Raw genomic sequence first — 22,318 nt, 5'->3', positions numbered from 1 at the left:
AGAGCTCTAGTGGAGGGTCTATTTTCCTTTTTGCTTTTTTTTTTTTTTTTTTTTTGGAGGGGGGTGTAAAACATAATTTTATTGATTTCAGAGAGGAAGGGAGAGGGAAAGAGAGATAAACATCAATGATGAGAGAGAATCATTGATATGCTGCCTCCCACAGGCCCCCTACTGGGTCAAGCCCTCAATCTGGGCATATGCCCTGACCGGAATCAAGCCAAGATCTTCTGATTCATAGGTTGATGCTCAACCACTGAGCCACACTGGCCAGGCTTCCTTTTTTTTTCCCCATGGGAACACAAGAATAGATATACAGGATCAGGCACTGAGCCCAGGTTTAAAAAGAGGTCATTCATCCCCTACCTTTTTTATCTGACCTTTTCTCCCTATTTTAACTGGAAATCTGTTTTCAGCATCAATGGGTAAGACATCTGCTTAACCTTGAAATGATGGGGTGGCATCTCCACAATGTATTGGAAGATCTGACTTTTACATTGCCTGTATGTCACTCCAGAGGGCCGGTTCTCTGGGACCTTATATAAGCATGCGCTTAACAAGATTCAACTCGGTTTTAGAAGCTTTTGCCTTGCCCCATTTATTTGGTTCTCCAAAGAAGCCTGCTTCCCATCTAGAAGCCTCAGTCTCAGTTTCCTGGGGGCCCTCTGCTAATGAAGGAGACCTGGGCTGCATCAAATTCCCCATATGTATCATAATTAGGGATATATCCACAAATCAGCATCATCTTGCACAATCTTATCCTGTTGTTATTCAAGATGTTTATGTCAAATGCTTTTTTGATTGAATTACAGACTTAGCTACTAGAAAGGAAATGCTTGCTAACGAGGTTTCTTTATCTTTATGTGAGAATGTAGACTATTTCCTTTTATGCATGGTTGAGGTCAGATGTTTCATTTAAGGAATTTCCCTTCAAAAGAAAGTGAATTTCAAATGAAATGGGGATGGTATAGTGATCTACCGGAAAGATTTTATATTGTGATAACAATGGTCTTTTTTTTATTATATTTTTTTCTTGATTTCAGAGAGGAACAGAGTGCCCTCCCCTGCCAGCCTGATCTCGCCCCCAACTGCCCTCCCCTGCAGGCCTGATCTCACCCCCAACTGCCCTCCTCTGCTGGCCAATTTGGTTCTGATTGGTCGGTTTCTATGCCAGTGTCAAAACTCCACCTACTAGCAGCCATTGGCTCCCCACAGCACCCAGATTTGGTTCTAATTGGTTGGTTTCTATGCCAGTCAGCATCAAAAGCTCCGCCTCCTAGGCAGCCATTGGCTCTCCACAGCACCCAGATTTGGTTCTGATTGATCAGTTTCTATGCCAGTCAGCATCAAAAGCTCCAGCTCCTAGACAACTATTGGTTCTTCACAGCACCCACATTTGGTTCTGATTGGTCAGTTCCTATGTCAGTCAGCATCTCCAGGCCTTTCTCTGGGCCTGATCAGAGAGGCAGGACTGAACAGCAGCCCCGTGGAGGCTGGGAGGCTGGGAGAGAAAGAAAGGCCCGGCTGCGGGCGAAGCTCAGAAAGAAAGAGGGAGAGAAAGAGAGAGGCAAGTACTGATCAACAGCTGCCACTGAGGCTGTGGATGAGACCCTGCCTCTCTCTCTGGGTCTCAGCCCCCTGAGCAGTCAGTGCTCAGTCACCAGGCTGCAGCGGGGCAGTCAGTGCTGGGTTGCCATGGCAACCCAGTGCTGACTGAAGGACTTTCAGGTTGGTCAGCCTTCAGTCATGATCAGTCGTTACCACCCTGGCCTTTTATATATTAGGATGAATAAGAATTTCCACCATTCCACATCCTTGCTAACATTTGGTATTGTCAATATGGGGGATTTTATTGATTTTAGGAATCATATAGTGAAATTTCATTGTTTAATTTTCATTTCCCTAATGATAAATGTTGTTGAACTTTTTCTCATATCCTTATTTGCCATCTGTATATCTTCTTTGAAAACAGGTCTGTCCAGGTATTTGCCCATTTGTGAATTGTTTGTTCCTTTCATTACTGTTGATTTTTTAAGAGTTCTCTATATACAAGCAATTTTCACCAGAAATATGTTCGTCAAGCCTATGATTTGTCTTACTCTTTCACAGAGTAAATTTTTTAAAAATTTAAATATTAGACTCTATATCAATTTATTCTTTCATGTATCATGCCTTTGGTCATCCCATTTTTTTAATACTCACCCGAGTATTTATTGATTTGAGACAGGGAGGGAGAGAGAAACATCAATGTGAAAGAGAAACATTGATTGGCTTCCCCCTGTAAGTGCCCTGAAAAGGGATGGAATCCACAACCTAGGTGTGTGTCTTCACTGGGAATGGAATCCACAACGTCTTCTTTCTTTTGGTGTGCCAGACAATGCTCCAACCAACTGAGCCACCCAGCCACGGAGGTCATCCCACTTTTAAGTCACACTTCTATAGTCTGAAATCATCACTCTGCTTAATTTTTTACTTATTAATTGCCTGTCTCAACTCAAATACAGTAGTCCTATAGTTTGGGAATGTCTATTGTCTTTATTCTATATTCCCAGCACCCAAAATAGTGCCTATGCACAGTAAATACTCAATAAATAGATATTGAATTACCCAATTAATGCACATAAACATTTTTTCAGCATCAATAATGTTTTATATAGAATATGGATAATAATTCTTCAAATGACTAACAGAACGATGTTGAGAGAATATATGCAAAATGTCTTACGGATGAAGTGGCCACCAATAAATGGGAGCTATTGTTATTCTTGCTTAAAGATTAAAGAGAGGGGTCAGATGAAAGAATAACATGCCATAATCTCCAAACATGTTGCAACAAGGGCCACACAAAGGGCTCCAGATTGACATGGGGCAGTGACTTCTAACCTGTGTGCTGTCAGAATTTTTAAAACCTGTAATATATGAGTCTTTAGTCAGGAGCACTGACCTCTTGTCCCTTGGACTGTCAAATAAAAAGTGACATCAGTCAACACCACAATAGCCATCCAGCATGAACGAATCAAAACTATGCCTATTTCTTTTTGTCAGATCGGCAAAAAATGTAATAGATTTTTTGGTGTGCTGTAGAATTTTAGTGATTAGTTTATGTGTGCCACAAGATGAAAAAGGTTGAAAATCGCTGACATACGGTATTCCTGGGCCCTCAACTAGTTCAAACTTTGGCATACAAATATATTTTATTTAGTCAAACGTAGAACAGTTGAAAGTACTGCAGATGTTAAAATCACTCCAATGAAAAAAAGACAAGCTAAAGATGATAAATCTAAAGATATAAATTAACTCAGACTATTAGTGATTCTCAATCTTGAGAGGCATAAGATTTTTTTGGGGTACTCTCTGGAAATAAAGATTCCAGTGTTACTGCGCCATACTGAATCTAGGTTTAGGCTACACTCAGAAATTTGAATTTTTATAGACGTCTCCCATCCTCATCCAGGTGGTTCTGAACCAGGCGGTTTGCAAACTTCTCTGAGAAATGCTTGGAAAAAAGCCTCTATAAGGAAGGGCAGGAGGAACCATGGGAGGGACAGTGAGTAGCAGTGTGTGGACAGAGCAAGGCATCCCCAGGTCCATGGCTCAGCTGTACTCTGAGACCCTCACCAGTCTGACTTTAAGGTCTGCCATTGCTTGAACTAATAAATATGCACTTTATTATATTACTTAAAAATATTATTTTAAAAGCGAGTGGATCTCGACTCAGCAAAGCCCAGGCTCAAAGAAGGGAAACCCATAGAGAAATACGAGTTCTCTTTCCCTCTGTATCCTAGGATTGCCCCCCAAGTCCTCATTTTCTGTCCTAAAATGTTCTCCTTCCCTGAACGTGTGCCTCTTCAGTGGAGAACTGCTCATCAAAGAGGAATGAAACCTCACCCCATGACCAATAGAACTCTACCTCAGAACACAGTTACATATCATTCGTACAAGGGCAGTCAGTCTGCAGCACAGCACAGAAAAGGAGGTCCAATATCTCTAGGAGATGCAAGCATTTGGATGGGAAGAGTGGAGGCATAAAGTGGGGGATACCTGAGGAAAAGGACAAGCAGAGGAGCAGGAGAATCCTTTCAGCATCCTCACTGCTCCTCCTTGGAGAGGCTGACCCCGGTGGAAAGTGCTGCAGGAGAGAGGGCACTCCCCGCCATGACCTCCCACTGTGGAGTTCTAAGAGGGATGCTGGACTGTGACTGTAGAAGTTTCTTGGACAGGACATGGCTTCTGATCAGATCTCAGTTGGGGAGTTCACACAACTGACTTTGACTGCAATTCCTGTTGGACCAGCTCATTCCACCAACACCACATCCCACCACTGCAGTGTGCGGGAGGGAGGAGGCCACCAGGTCATCAGGAAGCATAGGTTTAATCTCTTATCAGAGATGTGAGAACACTTTTCTCTCTCCCTCTATTTATACTCAACCTGTTCTGTCTGTCTCAGCCCACTGGTCCTCAGTCACTCAATAAATAGTGACTGGGTAAAAATATAACAATAATAGAACTAGTTGATATCACTATTTCACTCCACATTTGAGACTGTATCAAAACAAAGAAAAGTCTAAATGAGCAGTGAAGGTTTAGCCATATCTTTGATTGAGGAAATGGTTCCACCAAGAAGCTACATCATTTATCTGTACTTCCTTGTCACTTTGCTCCATGAGAATCCTCTGAAAGTAGTGTTAGGCCCATGTACCTCTCTGTCTACATCCTGGACTGGCACATCTCGGTAGCTGGGCCATGTCTTAACTGTTTTGATGAAACACTATTACAACTAAACAATTAAACACTATGTACCAGATGGAGAGTGGGCAATCAGAGAAGGTTAGTGACTGAAGATAGGAAACCCCAGCAACTGTTCCATGGCTTAAGAAATAGGACGTGGGACCATAGGAATGAGATGGCATAAAACCAAATGCTGTTACATCATTAAATGAATCTGCTAATTGGATAAACATGAAGAACAGTGCCTGTCTTTCAAAGGACAGCTTCTGGATCTACTTTCAACCTAAGAAGATTCATAAAGACAGTATGTGAGCATCCCATTGCTGGCAGACACTGTTACACACCAACTAAACCAATTCGATAAGAGATTCTTGGACAATAAAGCCTGTTATAAATTGCCTTTTTTTAGCTGCATGGAAGGAAGGCATAACAGATAACAGTCAGTAGTATCCAATAAATAAAATGCTTTAGAAATATATGTGAGACACACACAGATGCGAATACCAGACAAGAAAACAAGAAAATTTGCAATAGTGGACATATCAGATATTCCTTGGTCCATTAAAACTACCTCCTCTTTTGTTCAAAATAATTGAGAAAATCCCATCCAATCTGCTGCGGTTATCATGTTTTCTATAAACCCACCGTTGGGTAATCTTTCCTCCCTACCAGTTTTCTAGATAAAGAAATGTCCCCTCTGTCTTCATCACCTCATGCCACCCACCTGAGCTTTCTCCTGCTGTATCTACGGTACAATTGCTCTCTGCATTGGCTCCCTCCCTGGATCTATGCTCCAATACTTCTGATTTGAGTTGAACAAAATAAGTAAACAAGCAAGCAAACAATCATATGCTTTGCTTGTCCTTAATGTGTCTCTTATTACTCTTCTATTTCTCTCCTCCCATCTGTGACAATCTTCTGAGTCATGTATTGAGTGCTGCTCACCATGCCAGCCATTGAACCAGGCTTCAGTGATACACAAAATAATTATAACATGCGGTTCCTCATTTGAACCCCACCGTCTGCAGGGGTAAAAAGAAATACCTGCAGTATATAGTGCAGTGATGACCAAAGAAGGGTACACTTCCTTTTACTGTGTACATCCTATCTGTCACTACTCTGTTCTTTCAGCATCTACCTTCTTTCTATGTAGCTACAGTCTCTGCAGCTTCCTGAAAATGTACCTTTTAAATATAATTAATGACACCTTCCTAGCAAAATCCAAGGCGTTTTCTCATTATTCATTCTCCACGCTCTCAGAAGAATTTGACATAATTACAACACATTCTAGAGTCTAGATTGATCACTGTCTCCTTTACACATATTCCCTTGAATTTCAGCACTCGGTACGCTTGGCTCTCTTGTCACATTTCAGGCTATGTCTTCCCTATCTAATTAATTTCTATTCTACCTTCTCATCTTTTTTTGGCCTTTCCCAAAAAAAACTAAAGCCACATCCCTCTATTCTTCTCTCTCTCTTTATTGGCAAGTACTCAAAGAAAGCTCTGTCTCTGAAAGCTTCATTTATCAACTACAGAGACTTCCAAATTTCTGTTTCCCCGAAGTTCTATCCCCTAGCTTTAACCATCTGCTAGGCAGTTCCCCTCTATTCATCAATGTTTAAAATCAAACTGGTCCTCTCTTCCCACCCCTGTCACCTCTTAAAATAACCCAATTTAGTTGTGCAGGGCCAAAAACACACAATCAATGTTGACTAGTCTCTTCCCTTCAACAAGTGGCACATCTTTTATTCCTTTCTGCAATGCCTGCAATATCTAGTGTCTTATTTCTGTTCCCATTGCCACTAACCTAATCCTAGATCTTCGAAGTATTTTGTTCTTTTTTTTTTTCTCTGCAATATTAAAATAACAACCAAATAATGTCTGAGTCCAGCCTTTCTCTGACTTGGTCAACTTTCAATGAAGTTGCCAGATTAATCTTTCTAAAATATTACTTTAATGGATGGAAGCCAACCAGCTAACTAATTTCCTCCCTCCCTTTCTTTTAATGTTTACTGGAAAGTTATTTCCTTCTTTCCTTTCTTCCTTCCTTCATCTTCTTCTTATTGTTTCCTCCCTTCTTCCCTTCCCCCTTCATCTTCTTCTTATTGTTTCCTCCCTTCTTCCCTTCCCCCTCCCTCCCTCCCTCCCTCCCTCTCTCCCTCCTTTCCTTCCTTCCTTCCTTCCTTCCTTCCTTCCTTCCTTCCTTCCTTCCTTCCTTCTTTCCTTTCTTCCTTCCTTCATCTTCTTCTTCTTGTTCCTGAACTTTTCCCAATCCGGTCCCTTCGATCATCTTACCATATTTATAACCATGTTTGAATATGAAACTTCTCACTAAATCAAGGCTTCTCTAGCCATTCCCCAATTATCAATGTCATTCTTATCTCTTTAGTTTAAAAATCAGGTTGCTTAAACCTGAAATGCATACCCCATTATCCTTCACAAATTTTTAATCAATGCTCAAGCTGAAACATTACTTCCTTTGTGCTAATTCCAGCTGTATGTCTTTCTTTTCCAACAACTTGATTTTTAAACTTCCCTATAGACTTGGCTCCCTAGTATATAGGTAACACGTGTTCTCTGAGTACCTACAGAGTATCAGGCATCATAAGACAACATCTAGCATTACAGAATATCATTTTAATACAGAATATCAAGTTGTTTCTCCTATATAACTATCCTACATAAATACTTGTTTGTTTCTAAGTAGCCTACAAACACACAAACCTTGTAAAATGACTACCTGCTATTAGTTGCCTAATGTGAAATACTAGTTGACTAACATAGATTTGTAAGTCATCCAAGTGAGGCTGATGGGCAGGGAGTGGATTAGTCCATATCTTCTTAAATTTCCAGCAAAATAGAGTCACCTAGAGATCTTTTAAAACCTTGATGGCTGTGTCCCATCCCAGAGTTTCTGACCTAAATGATAATGGTTGAGGCCTAGACATGAAGCAGTTGAAATACTTCCCAGGTGAGTCTAATATGCACTAAAGTCTGAGAACCTCTAGTTTAGTCCATAATTCAGTGTACATTTTCAACCCAGAAATATCTTTCTGGTAAACATTAAAAGGGTTTTGGCATTCCCTATCCCAAGATTTCCTTGGCCCAGCATTTCAACATTAAGACCTGACTGGAATAATTCCCTTTGCATTCCTATTCAGGAGCTTTTCTATGTACGGTTCACTGGCTGCACAACTATCCAATCATACTAATAGGTTTCTAGGATCACTTACAACCACTATCAACTCTAAGCCGCACTGAGCTATGCAATCCCCTTCTGGGAGACTAGTGGATGCTGATTCAGCTCTCCATCACCTTGACTGGGAGGGCCCAAATTACTCATTAATATGGAGGAGCGCTATTGCCATATGGAGTACAGGTTAATTACTAAATAATAATTTTTCCATTGATTTTTAGAGTGAGTGGAAAGGAGGGGGTAGAATGGAGGGGAGAGAGACAGAGAGAGAGAGAGAGAGAGAGAGAGAGAGAGAGAGAGAGAGAGAGAGAAACATTAATATGAAGAGTCAAATAGATTGGTTGCCTCCTGCACATGCTCCTGCATATGTTCGACCAGGGTCCAGGGAATGCACCTGCAACCCAGGTACATGCCCTTGACTGGAATCTAACCTGTGACCCTCTGGTGCTCAGTCTGAAGCTCCAACCACTGAGCCATGCCAGCAAGGGTGAACATCCACTGTCTTGAGTGTGGGATGGTTTCACTGTGTACAAATATGTCAAAACTTATCAAAGTATACACTTCAAATGTGTGCAATTTATTATGTCAGTCCACACATACTCCCCCCATCCAAAAAAAAAAAAAAAAAAAGAAAGGGAAAACATTATGCAGGCTACAGATTAATTAAAACAAACAGGTGTGTCCATCTGTAATTTGAAAGGAATACCCATTTTGAATAGCACTTGAAAACTTGTAATGTTACACATTTCTGAAACACATATGCACAAATACACTCCATCCACAATGGATAAAATTTGCAAATTTTAAGATTTCAAATTAAAGTAACATTTACATTCATGTAATATAAATGAAATTAACTTTCAGGGGGAATTAGGTGGCCGCATGCAGAGAAGGTCATTGTTGGTGTGGAAGGAGGGTTAGTATTTTGAGGGACGAAATATCTAGTTTTGAATTTTAAAATTGGTAGGTTTATAAGAAGGAAGGAAAAATAACTTTCATTCATCTATAATACCTTCATTCATTCAACAAATATTTATTGAAGTTTTATGATTATTGGGCATTGCAAACCATTGACCAGTAAAAGACACATGGTATGGTCTCTATCTTTATTAACCTATACTTTGGCAAAGAAAGTTATCAGTCAAGTTAGCCCACAATTATTAAACTATCCTGCGGAAATTGACCATGTAAAGAGCCATGCCACAGAAAGGTTTCCCTGGGAAGGTGTACTTGGAGCTGGGATATGCAGAATGAGTTCATCTTCAACTGTGTGAAAGGAAACAGCATGTATAAAGGCCCCGAGGCAGCTAAAACATAGTCCTTTTGATTAACTAAAACAGGAATTGATCCATTTAAGAGATATTTAGTAGTTGAAACCTATGGTACTTTATAACAGATTGTATTTGGAAAGAGAGAGAAATGACAAGTATAACACCAAGATTTCTGCAATGTCCCATTGGATACATGTGTGTGGCATTCGCCGAGGTAAACAATGCAGGAGGGAGGCCAGGCTAGGGAGGCAATTTCTGTTTTGATTTCCTGATGCCTTAGAATTGTCAACTAAAGATGCCAAGTAGATAAATGCTTTCAGAAAGTAGTCTAGGGATCAGGTTGCAGGAGCTAGGGGGAGAGGGCAAGGGAGAGTTTTGCTTAATAGGGATAGAGTTTCAGTGCTGCAAGATGAAAAAGTTCTGGGGATTGGTTACTCGACAATGGGACTATAATTTACACTACTGAAGTGTACACTTAAAAACAGGTAAGCCATACAGTTTGTGTATCTTATAACACCTAAAAACTTTTTAACATGGTGAATAAATAGCATTTTAGCTAACTAGTTAGCTATGTAATTGATCAGTTCCATCGATAACCAACTAGCTACATTTTTTAGGAAAGCTGTGACCTGAAAATAGCAATTTTGGAATCATACAAACAACAATAATCTATTACAGGACTTGATTCCTTTCCTCCCTTCATCCTTATAATCCTGGCTTTTGTTGACTCTATCAGCATGAGGTCTGCTCATCCTTTCTTCCCTAAAGCTTGAGCTGAGCCCAGAGGCTTGACTCAGTAGTTGAGAGATGAACCAGGAGATCAAGGTTCAATTCCTGGTCTGGACACATGCCCCAGTTGTGGGCTTAGTCCCAGGTGTGGGGAGTGCAGAAGGGGGCTGATCAGTGATTCTCTCTCATCGTTGAGGTTTCTATATATCTCTCTCTCCCCTCTCTCTCGTCCTCTCTGAAATCAATAAAATAATATTTAAAAAAAGACTGAGCTGCCAAAACCGGTTTGGCTCAGTGGATAGAGCGTCGGCCTGCGGACTCAAGGGTCCCAGGTTCGATTCCGGTCAAGGGCATGTACCTTGGTTGCGGGCACATTCCCAGTAGGGGGTGTGCAAGAGGCAGCTGATCAATGTTCCTCTGTCATCGATGTTTCTAACTCTCTATCCTCTCTCTCTTCCTCTCTGTAAAAAATCAATAAAATATATATTTAAAAAAAGACTGAGCTAACACAGAGTTTGTTTTCATCTATTGAGAGAAAACAACTGAAGACTTTGAAGCCACAGCAGCTTTGGAGTATACCTGTGCTGTTCTGTCATGGCAAAAAACACCTCTATTTGTCTATGGACCTAATTCTACCAAATATTTAAAAAGACAAGTGCAGATAGAGAAGGGAAAAATAAGACGACTCCTTTGAGCAAATATGCATTGATTCTAGAGAACACTCCATGGTTTACACATTCACGCACACCCCTCTTGAACAGTATTGTCCTGCCTACCTTGCTTGCGCACATCTTCCACAGCAGCAATCAGTTCTTCTTTGAGGTCCTGACTCTCCTTAGCGATCTGTTCCCCCTTTTCCAGGAAGTTCTGAGTAGCTTGCTCTACAGATGCAGCCAGGACATGGGCTTTCTTTGACCTCCCTTTCTTTTTACCTGATGGGCCTTTGTTGCTGGTGTTAACAAGGGTCGTCACCTTAAATACAAAAGGAAAGCTGTAAGAGAACTCTGCAAAACTGTTAGAAATAACATTGCCTCATCACTTTAAAATATCCTCTGATGATTAGAGTGTGAATGCATATTCCATAGCTTCAACTGAAGGATAATGTGGAATTATATGGATTAACACATTAATAAACAGTCCTTTATTTCAAGCAGAAAAATGACACTATGTGAGTTAAGTAGGAAGAGACTTGCCAGTAGTTCAAAGTTCTCAAGGTTTTCAGTTCCCTGGAGGTTGTGCTTTCACAGATTGATACATACCATGTTTGTTGGAGTAACCAGCTTCAGGGAGGAAAGAAAATAAAACAAATCATGGAATTGCCTCTGATCACTGACTTGGGAGAACCAATACCCAGGCCTGGGCCGAAAGGCAGGGCAGAGGTGAATGAGCAGTTAATAAACACTGGGCCGTCAACACCAGTACTTATGTGTCACCTACCAAGGACGTCTGAAGATTATATCTTTTTTTTTATTGTTGACAGTATTAAATATGTCCCCAAATTCCCCCCACCTTTGCCCCTTCCACCCACACTCCCCCACCCCCAAGCCTTCACTGCACTGTGGTTTCTGTGTACATGGGCTATGCATATAATCATGTATGTTCTTTGGCTAATCTCTTCCAGTTCCTCCCCTCTCCCTCCCCTCTGAGATCTGTCTGAAGATTATTTCTATTTCTGATCTCATCTTTTAAAAACAAAATGGTAAATTTAATATGAGGGGATTGAATGATTCCGTCTCAAAAGTTGGTTAACAAGCTAAAATTGTCAGAATTGAAATCAGATTTGCATTATCACTCCTCTTCTAAGTGTCATAATTTGGAAACATATCTCAACTGCCAAACTTCTTTCAGTACTATATCTAGAGCTATTTAATTTGCTAACAAAGCTTTTAATATTTTTTAAACAACTTATCTCCTGTAGAATTCTGAACCTTTATTCTCTCCCACTGAGAAGTTTGGGAGAAAAGTGAATGCAATGGTTTCTCATTCTAGTCAGCAGAAGTTGCTAGTCATCATTCCCCCTGCATTTTTTATCAGCTTTATAAGCATGTGGACATTGTGGTTTATTTTCCTTGACATTTGTCCTGCTCAGCAGACAGATTTTATTGGAGGTTATCAAGAAAACTAGTGCATAGAAAAGTTCTAAATGTTGTAGTTTCTGCGGTTACTCCAAGTCCAAGAGCAAGCCAAGTGATTATTAGCCAAAGTCACAATTAATGTCTAGTCAATTTATGGGGCATGAGATCACACCAGAGGAAGAAACATAGTGAATAAATGTGAACTAAGATGATAAATACAGGTAGAACCAATAATTAAGAAGTGGCTGATACAGAGTCTGGGGTCTTCATAGTCAGCTTTCTTTTGATTGCTAATTAGATGCAGTGAATTGAAGGACTCTATAAGGACATTTAAGTACAAATACACACACAAAAAGAACTGTAAGGTCACTGAGAATAAGAGTGTCAGATAATGGTAGTGAGCTGTAAAATGCATATGCAGTCAGTAAGTAACACTTTATAGACTTTTCAGTCCTACCCATAAAGAGGCAACCATCGGAAGAAAGGCATCCTGTGGAAAAGTGACTATTCTGGGGTGCAGGACTGTTCTCAGTAGTGAGGGTTTACTCTAACACAGGTACACAGCGCTTTTTCAAAAGCCTCAATTACCCAAACTGCCAACACCTGGAAACATAAGCCCGCTGAGAAAGCACAGCAAACAGCTCAAAACTCTTTTTTTAAATAGAGTTTTTAAATAGTTTTCTTTGTATTTAATATATTTGACATACAACATTGTCTAAATTTAAGATGTACAATGTGTTAATTTGTTATATTTATGTATTGTAATACAGTTGCTGCTGTAGTGATGTTTAGCATCTCTATCACATTCCATAATTACAGTATGCAGCTGTTGTCTACATTCATCATACTGTGCATTAGAGAATATTCCCATTCTCACTGATAACTGGTTTATTCTCCTTTTATACATAATTCTAAGAAGTTTGGGGATCTACTTTTTTAGTCTTCTCAAATTAGAAAAAATATATAAACTGGGGAGGGAGTTGTTAACTGTAGACATGTTGACAGTTTTAAGGAGTAGAAGCTGATAGGAAATCTACCAAAATACTTAATGACTACACCATGAGTTCATTTTTGTAAAGGCAAACGAAATTCAATTCTTCTGTTACCTCATGTTACGTTACTGTACTAAGCACTGTTTAGGTAATGCACATTATAACAAGTCGATGTACAATGTCAATTACATGGAAAAATAAATAAACATAAAACATTAACAGGCAGTTCCTAGGAACAATGTGATTACTTCCAAATGAAGCAAATCAATTCAATCTTCTTTTAGTAAAAGTTTTCATTTACTCATGGATGGAAGAATATGATGTATGAAAGAGAAGAAAATAAAGGAAAATGATAGGGTTCCATAAATGTTCATGTCCTAATCAGTTTAGGATAAAGAAATACCTGTGGACTCTCCTCATTGCTTGCCAGTGTTTTGGTGGAAGACAAAAGTCAACAACTTGCAGTAGCCCTGCCTCCCCCATCAAAGGTTTTGCTTTCCATGGTTTCAGTTATCCACGGTCAACAAGTCCAAAAATATTAAATGGGAAATTCCAGAAATAAGCAATTCATCAGCTTAAATGCATGTCTTTCTGAGTAGCATGATGAAATCTCAGCTGTCCTGTTCTGTCCAGCGTATCCACACCGCATATGCTCCACATCCTCTGGTTACTGAGTAGCCCTCTGGGTTTGTCAGGTCAATGATATGGTAGTGCTTGTGTTCAAGTAATCCTTATTTTACTCAATGCACATTCACATTAATTATTCTATTTTATTATAGCTATAGACATTAATCTGTTATTGTGACTAATTTATATTAAACTTGATCACAGGTATGTCTGCATAGGAAAAAACATAGTCTATATAGGGTTTGGTACTATCCACAATGTCAGGCATCCACTGGGGGTTTGGAACATATACCCCATGAATAAAGGAGGACTTTTTATACATAACAAAGAGAAAAAACACATAAATACATAACATAACAAAGAGAAAGAAAACAAAGAGGAAGAAAAAAAGGCAAGCACTAAATAATGGCATTACTTATAGAGAATATGATTCTAGCAAGAAGATGTAAAAGAATTAGAAGTTAAACAATTTGAACTACTATAAGAATGAAGAAAGAGGTGGCTAAATACTAGATAAACAAGAAAAATCTAATAGAACAGCAGTAACCAATGATAAATCTAGTTTTCAATATCATATTCACAATAACCATCCATTGATATTATCAGAGATAAACATAACACAAAATATAGAATATTATATGCAAGAAATGATTTAAAGAGTAAGGAGGAATATAGAAAACTATTTAAATAATAAAGAGCCATACCAATGACCTCTAGAGGCTACAGGTATCTTTGTGTAAGGTTAGCTATCCAGACTAACACTATGTCTTAGGTAGATGGTGCGTAAAGATTTTTAAGTGTTTATCTCAATTTGTTAGCCTTTTAAAGGATTGCTATCCTGTTGATATTTTAAAGGATTGCTATCCTGTTTGGATGCTATGCCTCCTCCTTTCACAAGCAGGCTCTCTTTCTAATCGCCACACCAACTTTCACCCAAGGCCAGAGTCATTCAAGAGCCACACACAAGCCTCTCCTCTCTAACAATTTTGGAGCACACCTTTTGTGCAGTAGGACAAAAAGAAAGAAAGCAAGAGGTTCCAGCAAAAGAGACAAGGAGTAGTATTGTGAATATCAACACATTGAAATGGACATGACGTTTTCCATGCCAGTAAGGAGACCAGTCATACTTGAGAAGAAGGCTGTATATGAAAGCTTTAGGAAGTAAGGTTAGATAGATGTGGTGGAACAAAACTTTGAAATTCTCTGGAAAAAAATAAAAATAAGCCGAAACCGGTTTGGCTCAGTGGATAGAGCGTCGGCCTGCGGACTGAAGGGTCCCAGGTTCGATTCCGGTCAAGGGCATGTACCTTGGTTGCGGGCACATCCCCAGTGGGGCTTGTGCAAGAGGCAGCTGATCAATGTTTCTCTATCATCGATGTTTCTAACTCTCTATCCCTCTCTCTTCCTCTCTGTAAAAAAAAATCAATAAAATATATTTAAAAAAATAAATAAATAGTAAAAATAAAACCATAGTATATATAGAGTTTGGTACTATCCAAGCTAAGGAGTCTAGATTTTATTAGTCACTGCCAATTTTTTTTTTAAAGAGAAGCATATGTTAAAGTCCATTTTCTCCTTCCATTCATTTCTCATGAATTTTGGTTTCACCCCCACACCTCCTGTAGCAGAGCCTTCTTAAACTGATATCTCACTAACGTACTTAATAAGTTGCCAAGATCAAATTAGTTTTATCTTATCAGACCAGTCTTCCACATTTAGTGCCATTGATTCAATTAGCCTTCCTCCTAGAAATATCTCCTAGCTAATTCTCTTAGCAATAAACCTTTCCTTCTCCAAACTCTTGTAGCTACAAAAGGACATTATCTACCATCAAACTTACTTTTCCCTGTACCGATTTGTATCTTGCTCCCTCCTATGCCAGGAAAGGCATTCTGATACCACTACCCCTTTAACTAATCTTCTGATCCCATCCTCCACACCTGTATTTCATTGGCTATGCCAACTTACCTTTTAATCTTGAAAAACTCCCTCTCTGTAGGCTCCTCAACCTCAGCTTAGAAGGACACTGACTTCTCTCTAGCTCCACCTCAAATAGTTCCTCAATGTGTCTGCCTCTCATAAAAAAAAAAAAAAAAAAAAAAAAAGAGAGAGAGAGAAGAAGCCATAGAGCTCATAGATAAGAGTATAAGTGGTCAAGGGACCTAGGATCATCACAAGGAATGTAGATGGTCCCTATGAACCCTGGCCAATGAAAGGCCTCAGCAATAGCCAGAGGATAAGCACCTGGTTTTCCTATGTGGATGATGTGATCTAAATATAAACCTGTGAGTCACAGGCTGGTATAGACTGCTCATCAATTAATGTTATTTCGGCACAACAGTAGTAAGACAGTGCCCGATAAAATTTCATCTTTTTCTTTTTCTTGCAATGTGTGTTATCATAAGAAAATGTATCTGACCTTGACTCTTCTACTTGATCAGTGTTCTGCTTCCAGGACATCAATAGACATAGAACACGTATTCTTCCAAAATAATAAACAGTAGTGAGGGCAATGGGGAACTTTGTCTTGATAGCTCCGTCACATCTGCCTAGAGCCAGCTGTGGTATCATCTGTCTAAAACTCACCCATAGAGCAGTCAAGATTCTGTTCAGGTAGGTCTGGAGTAGGGCATTTTCTACTCATCACATGAAATCATACACACACACACACACACACACACACACACACACACATATATGACTTCGTGAAATCACACATAAATTCTAGTGGAACAAAACTTTGAAATTCATGAAATCACACATAAATTCTGGTGGAACAAAACTTCAACTGAACTGCTGTTTTTGAAAGTACAGCAGTTCAGTTGAAGCAAAAGAAAGAGACAGAGAAATTACATCTAACAAATAAATTCTTCCTCTTATTTTAGTTGCCATGACCTATCATGAGTCCTCAAAAAGAACTTGTTGGTGAATTGATCATCTTACTCTTACATCTTTCTCCACTATTAAGAAATCACAAGGAATTTAGAAAAGTGAAAGCATACAGATAAGAATGCTGCAAACCAAGCAATTACTTGATTTCCAGAAAATCAATAAAAGGAATCCAAGAGCTGAAAACAAAAATAAGTTGGGCATCATTTTGCTCGATTCACGCAATTTACAGATGAAGAGTAGTAAGTCTGTTAATTCTATTGTTGGCATCATTCTGAAGTATTTTATTTGTCATAATCACTCAACTAACATTAGATAGGGCTTTGATTACTGTGTAGCCTAAAAAAAAACCAAGAGCTTAGTGAGGTGAATATTTGAAAAAAAAAAAAAAAAAAGAAAGATCAAAAGCAACTTATTTATTCCAGGAGCAATTGAATAATCTAAAAGAGATCTGAATTTTGCCTGGTTAAATATTGCTATAAAGAAAGCATACACAGTGTGCTGCATTTAAGTTATTATTTTTTGTAGACACACTTTAACTCTTAAATAAGACTACAAGGCAAGACTTCTCACTCAGTTGTTTTTTTACACATTTCCCAAATACTTATCTTAAAGAATATAATACCAGCAAGTATAAGTCAGAAAATAACCCCAAATATATATTGTATGATTAGGTGTTGAAGTATTTTTATGGTCAAGATAAGTAGCTAGTTATACATATATTATAATTCTTTTCCAGGCTAAACTTTCTGTGGATGTGATTTATAGAGCAGATCAGTAGGGCAGTGGATCATCCACTCATCCTATAAATGAGAAGTCATTCAAACTTATTTCCTAGGAAGTACCTCAATACTGTCTGTGAGCCAAGATGAAAGAGGGTGTCCCTGTCTTTAGGCACATGTTCTTCAGAAGAAACTCAATTTCCCTTAGAGGATGTTAAACTAACACATTCTCCACTCGTATGAAGGTATGCTGTTTCATATGCCAGTAGCAGCACAGAGGAGTCCCACTTCTCAACCTCCAAGGGATAGAGTATAGGTTCACCGCCATCCAAACACTAGTCTGAGAGAAATAGCATTTAGCTTGCTTGAAGGGAGTTCAGTTGACTTCTCTCCCCACCTATTATAAAATATCAACCACACTAAATTAAAGCATATTAGCAAAGATAAATGCTATTATACCTGGTGGAAGCGTTTTGGGTATTTTTTCCCCACCCAGAGTATCTTCAGTTTATTTTTTAACTTTATTTTCATTGTTGGCACTATTAGAGATGTTCCTATTCCCCCCTTTTCCCACCTCCACCCAGACCCTCCTTCCCTCTGGCCATCACCACATTGTTGTCTGTGTCTATGGGTTATGCATACATGTGCTTTGGTTAATCCTTTCACCTTCTTTCATCCAGTCCATCCTCCCCCTTCTCTTACATTCTACCACGAACCTCAATGGAGGGATACTATCACTCAGAGTTTTAGGAAGCTCACTGTGTACATTCTAAGGTTATTGATAAGATGTCATTCTTCACATAATATAGAGAATTTATGTGTGATTTCATAAATCACACATAAGAATATTGAAGCTTCGCCTTAGAAACTGATTTTATTTTATGGACATTGAATTGAGTAACAAATTAATGTTTCCTTTTTACACTGACTTCAAGAAGTTTAACCCAAATATGTAGTCCCTCCTCTAAGGCATATGATTCAGTAATAATTATTACTGCATTAGTCGCAACCTTTATTAGTACTTATATTTATTTTGCTTTTTTTAAAATCACATTACTTCAAGGTCTGTTAACTTTCCAGTACATTATAAATCCTTGAAAGTCTCCTTGAATATTTGCTGGAAGACACAGGGATGTATTGTATTCTGTTGATGATAAGATGTGCCTTTTTCCCCATAGTTTTACATGTCCAAAACAAGGCTGAATCAATCCTATGATCTTTTTTGTTTAAAAGATATATTTGATGGTACTTTATATTTTTCTTAGAGGTATTTAAAATATATATCTTATAACTTATGAAACCTTAGATTTGATAAATCAAATGATCACAAACTTGTTTAAAGGACCTACTGACAAGCTAGGTTTCCCTAGAATCTACAGAATTTTATTTTAAGATTTTAGAGAGAGGAAAAGAAAGGGAGAGAGAGAGAAACATGGATTGGCTGCCTCCTGCATGCCCCTTACTGGGACACAGTCAGGCATGTGCCCTAACCAGAATCAACCTAGTGGTGCCTGGAGACCATGCTCAACCAGCTGAGTCACATCTCCCAGGGCTAGAATCTACACAAGTTTCAATTTCTACACACCCACCAATGAAAAATCAAACTCAAAATTAAGACACTGGAGCAATGCCAGACATTCTCTAGAAGAGCAATTGCTTTGAATCAGGGATTTTAAGTGATAAGAAGGTGTTTCTGTTTTATAAAATCCTAAATATTTTAACCATCTGAGGAAATCCCATGCTGTTTTGAATGTCCCTGAAAATTAAAGAATGACTAAACTACATACATTATTCACTCCTCTGCATTTACTAATGTTAAAATGAAATGAAACAAATAAAACTAATCTGTTCCAACAAACCTGAAAAGACAATAACAAATATATTTGAATCAACATTATGTTAACTGAAGGACTCAGTTGGCAAAAATTTCCATTACCCCCAAAATCATCGTCTTTTTTTAAAAAAATGTATTTTATTGATTTTTTAAGAGAGGAAGGGAGAGGGATAGAGAGCCAGAAACATTGATGAGAGAGAAACATCAATCAGCTGCTTCCTGCACACCCTCCACCAGGGATGTGCCCACAACCAAGGTACATGCCCTTGATCAAAATCGAACCCAGGACCCCTGAGTCTGCAGGCCAACACTATCCACTGAGCCAAACCGGCCAGGGCAATCATCAAGTCTTTTACTTCAGTCTTTAACAAGGGCACCTGCTTTGACATTTATCTTCTTTAAAGTTAGTGGATTCTATTGCAGAGTAAACACACTCCACAGGAAATAATGGACAGCCAGTGAGATGCAGGAAACATACCATGAGATGCAGGAAACATACCAAGACTCTATATTGTTTTTTGCCTAAAAATATGAAAAAGTATATTAAGCCAGACTAATGTTTTATATACAGGCTTACTTACACTGATACTACCACCCCATCCCTACATCAGATGATCTTGAGATACATATGAGAAACAGGGTATCTTGAGGGAAAGCAGGGAACAAATCTAAGGAACTGGCAGTGGTGGCTTAACACTTTTAGTGTAGATCTGGTTACATAGACTTAAGGATTAACTGATTTTCAAACACACACACACACACACACACACACACACACACACACACACACTCACAAATGAAACAGAAACCTGAAAAGACTTCTGCAAAGAGACTGAAGCTTGAAGATGGTAAAAATACAAGCATAGTAAACTACAAGAAAATGAAAAGCCAACTCTCCTCCTACTCTTTTCTTAAACCTGTATTGTTGAGAGTATTACAGATGTCCCCCTCTTTCTCTGCCCTTTGCCCCCCTCCACCTGGATCCTGCCCAACCAGACTTTCGCCACCCTGTTGTCTGTGTCCATGGGTAATGCACGTATGCATGTAAGTTCTTTGGCTCATCTCTTCCAGTCCCTGATCCTCCCTTCCCTCTGAGATTTATCATGTTTCCGTGCCTGTGGTTCAGTTTATCTTGTTCTTTAGATTCCTTGTTCATTTATTTTGATTTTTAGATTCAATTATTGATGTAGTTATTGCCATTTTATTATTCATATTTTTTATTTCTACTCCTCTCCTTCCTCCTCTGCCTACGCCTCTTCCTTCTCCTTCTTCTCAATGAAGACCCTTTAACATTTCATGTAATACTGCTTTGGTGGTGATAGAACTTCTTTAGTTTTATTCTTGTCTGGGAAGCTCTTTATTTGACCTTCAATTCTAAATGATACCTTTGCTCAGTAGAGTAATCTTGGTTGTAGATCCTTGCTTTCCATCACTTTGAATATTTCTTGCCCATCCCTTCTTGCTTGCAAAGTTTCTGTTGAGAAATCACCTGACATTCATATGGGTGCTCCCTTCTAGGTAACTAACTGCTTTTCTCTTGCTGCTTTTAAGATTCTCTCTTTGTCTTTAACCTTTGCTATTTTAATTGTGGTGTGTCTTCCTGTGGGCCTCTTAGGTTCATCTTCTTTGGGACTCTCTGTTCTTCTTGGACTTCTTTGTCTGTTTCTTTCACCAGGTAAGGGAAATATCCTGTCATTATTTTATTTTATTTTAAAATATATTTTTATTGATTTCAGAGAGGAAAGGAGATGGAGAGAGAGATAGAAACATCAATGATGAGAAAGAATCATTGATCAGCTGCCTCATGCATGCCCCACACTGGGGATGGAGCCTGCAACCTGGGCATGTGCCCTGAGTGGAAATTGAACCCTAACCTCCTGGTTGATGCTCAACCACTGAGCCACACCAGCTGGGCTCTGTCATTATTTTTCAAATACATTTTAAATTTCTTGCTCCCTCTCTTCTCCTTCCGGTACCCACATGATACAAATGTTGGTACTTTGAAGTTGTCCCAGAGTCTCCTTACACTGTCTTCATATATTTGGATTATTTTTTCTTTTTGCAGTTCTGATTGGGCATTTTTTGTTTCCTCATATTCCAAATCTCTGATTTTATTCTCAGCAACTTCTACTCCACTGTTGATTCCCTGTAAATTATTCTTCACTTCAGTTAGTATATCTTTTATTTCTGATTGGCCCTTTTTTATGTCTTTGATGTTCTCACTAAGTTCCTTGAAATTCTCATTAAGTTTCTTGAGAATCCTTATAACCATTGTTTGGAACTCTGAATCTGGTAATTTGCTTGCTTCCATTTCATTTAGTCCTTTTTCTGGAGATTTCTTTTATTTCATTTGCAACATGTTTTCTTTGTCTCCACATTTTGACTGCTTCCCTGTGTTTATTTCTATGTATTCGGTAGAGCTGCTATGTCTCCCAGAATTGGTAGTGTAGTAGGTGTCCTAAAGGGTCCAGTGGCTCAGCCTCCCCAGGCACCTGAGCTGGGCACTCTAGGTGCACTCCTGTATTAGCTGTGTACACAGTCCTGTTGTAGTTGAGTCTTGATTGCTGTGGATGTCACTGGGAGTTGTTGACCTTCAGGCTAACTGGCTATGAGGACCAGCTACAACTACAGTGGAAGAGCTGCTGTGCAGGAGATTTCAGTGGGGCTTTGGTGCTCACTGAGTCTGCCCCTTGAGTGTGTCACTTGTGGATGTGTAGAGTTGTAATCAGGTATAATCTGAAGCTGTCCACTGGGTGCACTGGCTCTGGGGCCTCCTAGGAGGTACAAAGTCAGCCACTGCCTGGGGCCACCTGGCAGGAGCTACAGAGAGATCTGCAGAGCTACAGAGAGATCTGCAGATTGTATTGGTCTTGGAAGTACCCAGGTAAGGCCCAGCTGTGAAGCAAGGCAGGCTGGTGGTAGTGCTGGGTCTTAGTCCTTTTATTGATAGGTTTGGGGCATGCTGACTCTAGCTGTTGCTGGTTATATATTTGTATTGACATATGACATACAACATCATATTTTTTCAGATAAACAACATAATTATTTGATATATGTACTAGTATATATTGCAAAATGATCATCATAATAAGTCAAGTCCATCATTATATAGTTACACATTTTTTCCTTTTAATTAGAGCTTTTAAGATTTACTCTCTAAGAAACTATCAAATAGACAATATCATATTATTAACTATAGTCAACATGTACATTACATCCGCATAGCATTTAATTTATAACTGAAAGTCTGTACAGT

General features: G+C 39.0%; 1 protein-coding gene across 7 annotated transcripts in view; it reads right to left on the bottom strand.

Annotated features, from left to right (window-relative positions):
* The window catches only part of CTNNA2 (catenin alpha 2), a 982,769-nt gene that overhangs the window by 889,469 nt on the left and 70,982 nt on the right, over nucleotides 1-22,318 (bottom strand). For all 7 annotated transcript variants that reach the window (XM_054728044.1, XM_054728045.1, XM_008157457.3 and 4 more), the window contains exon 2: nucleotides 10,700-10,895. In XM_054728044.1, coding sequence (XP_054584019.1) covers nucleotides 10,700-10,895 — 196 coding nt within the window. The remainder of the gene's footprint in view (nucleotides 1-10,699; nucleotides 10,896-22,318) is intronic.

This window comes from Eptesicus fuscus, chromosome 16, assembly GCF_027574615.1.
Source record: "Eptesicus fuscus isolate TK198812 chromosome 16, DD_ASM_mEF_20220401, whole genome shotgun sequence".
In the NCBI taxonomy this organism is placed as follows: Eukaryota; Metazoa; Chordata; class Mammalia; order Chiroptera; family Vespertilionidae; genus Eptesicus; species Eptesicus fuscus.
Note: the sequence above shows the minus strand (reverse complement) of the source record. Positions and strands in the feature narration are given on the sequence as shown.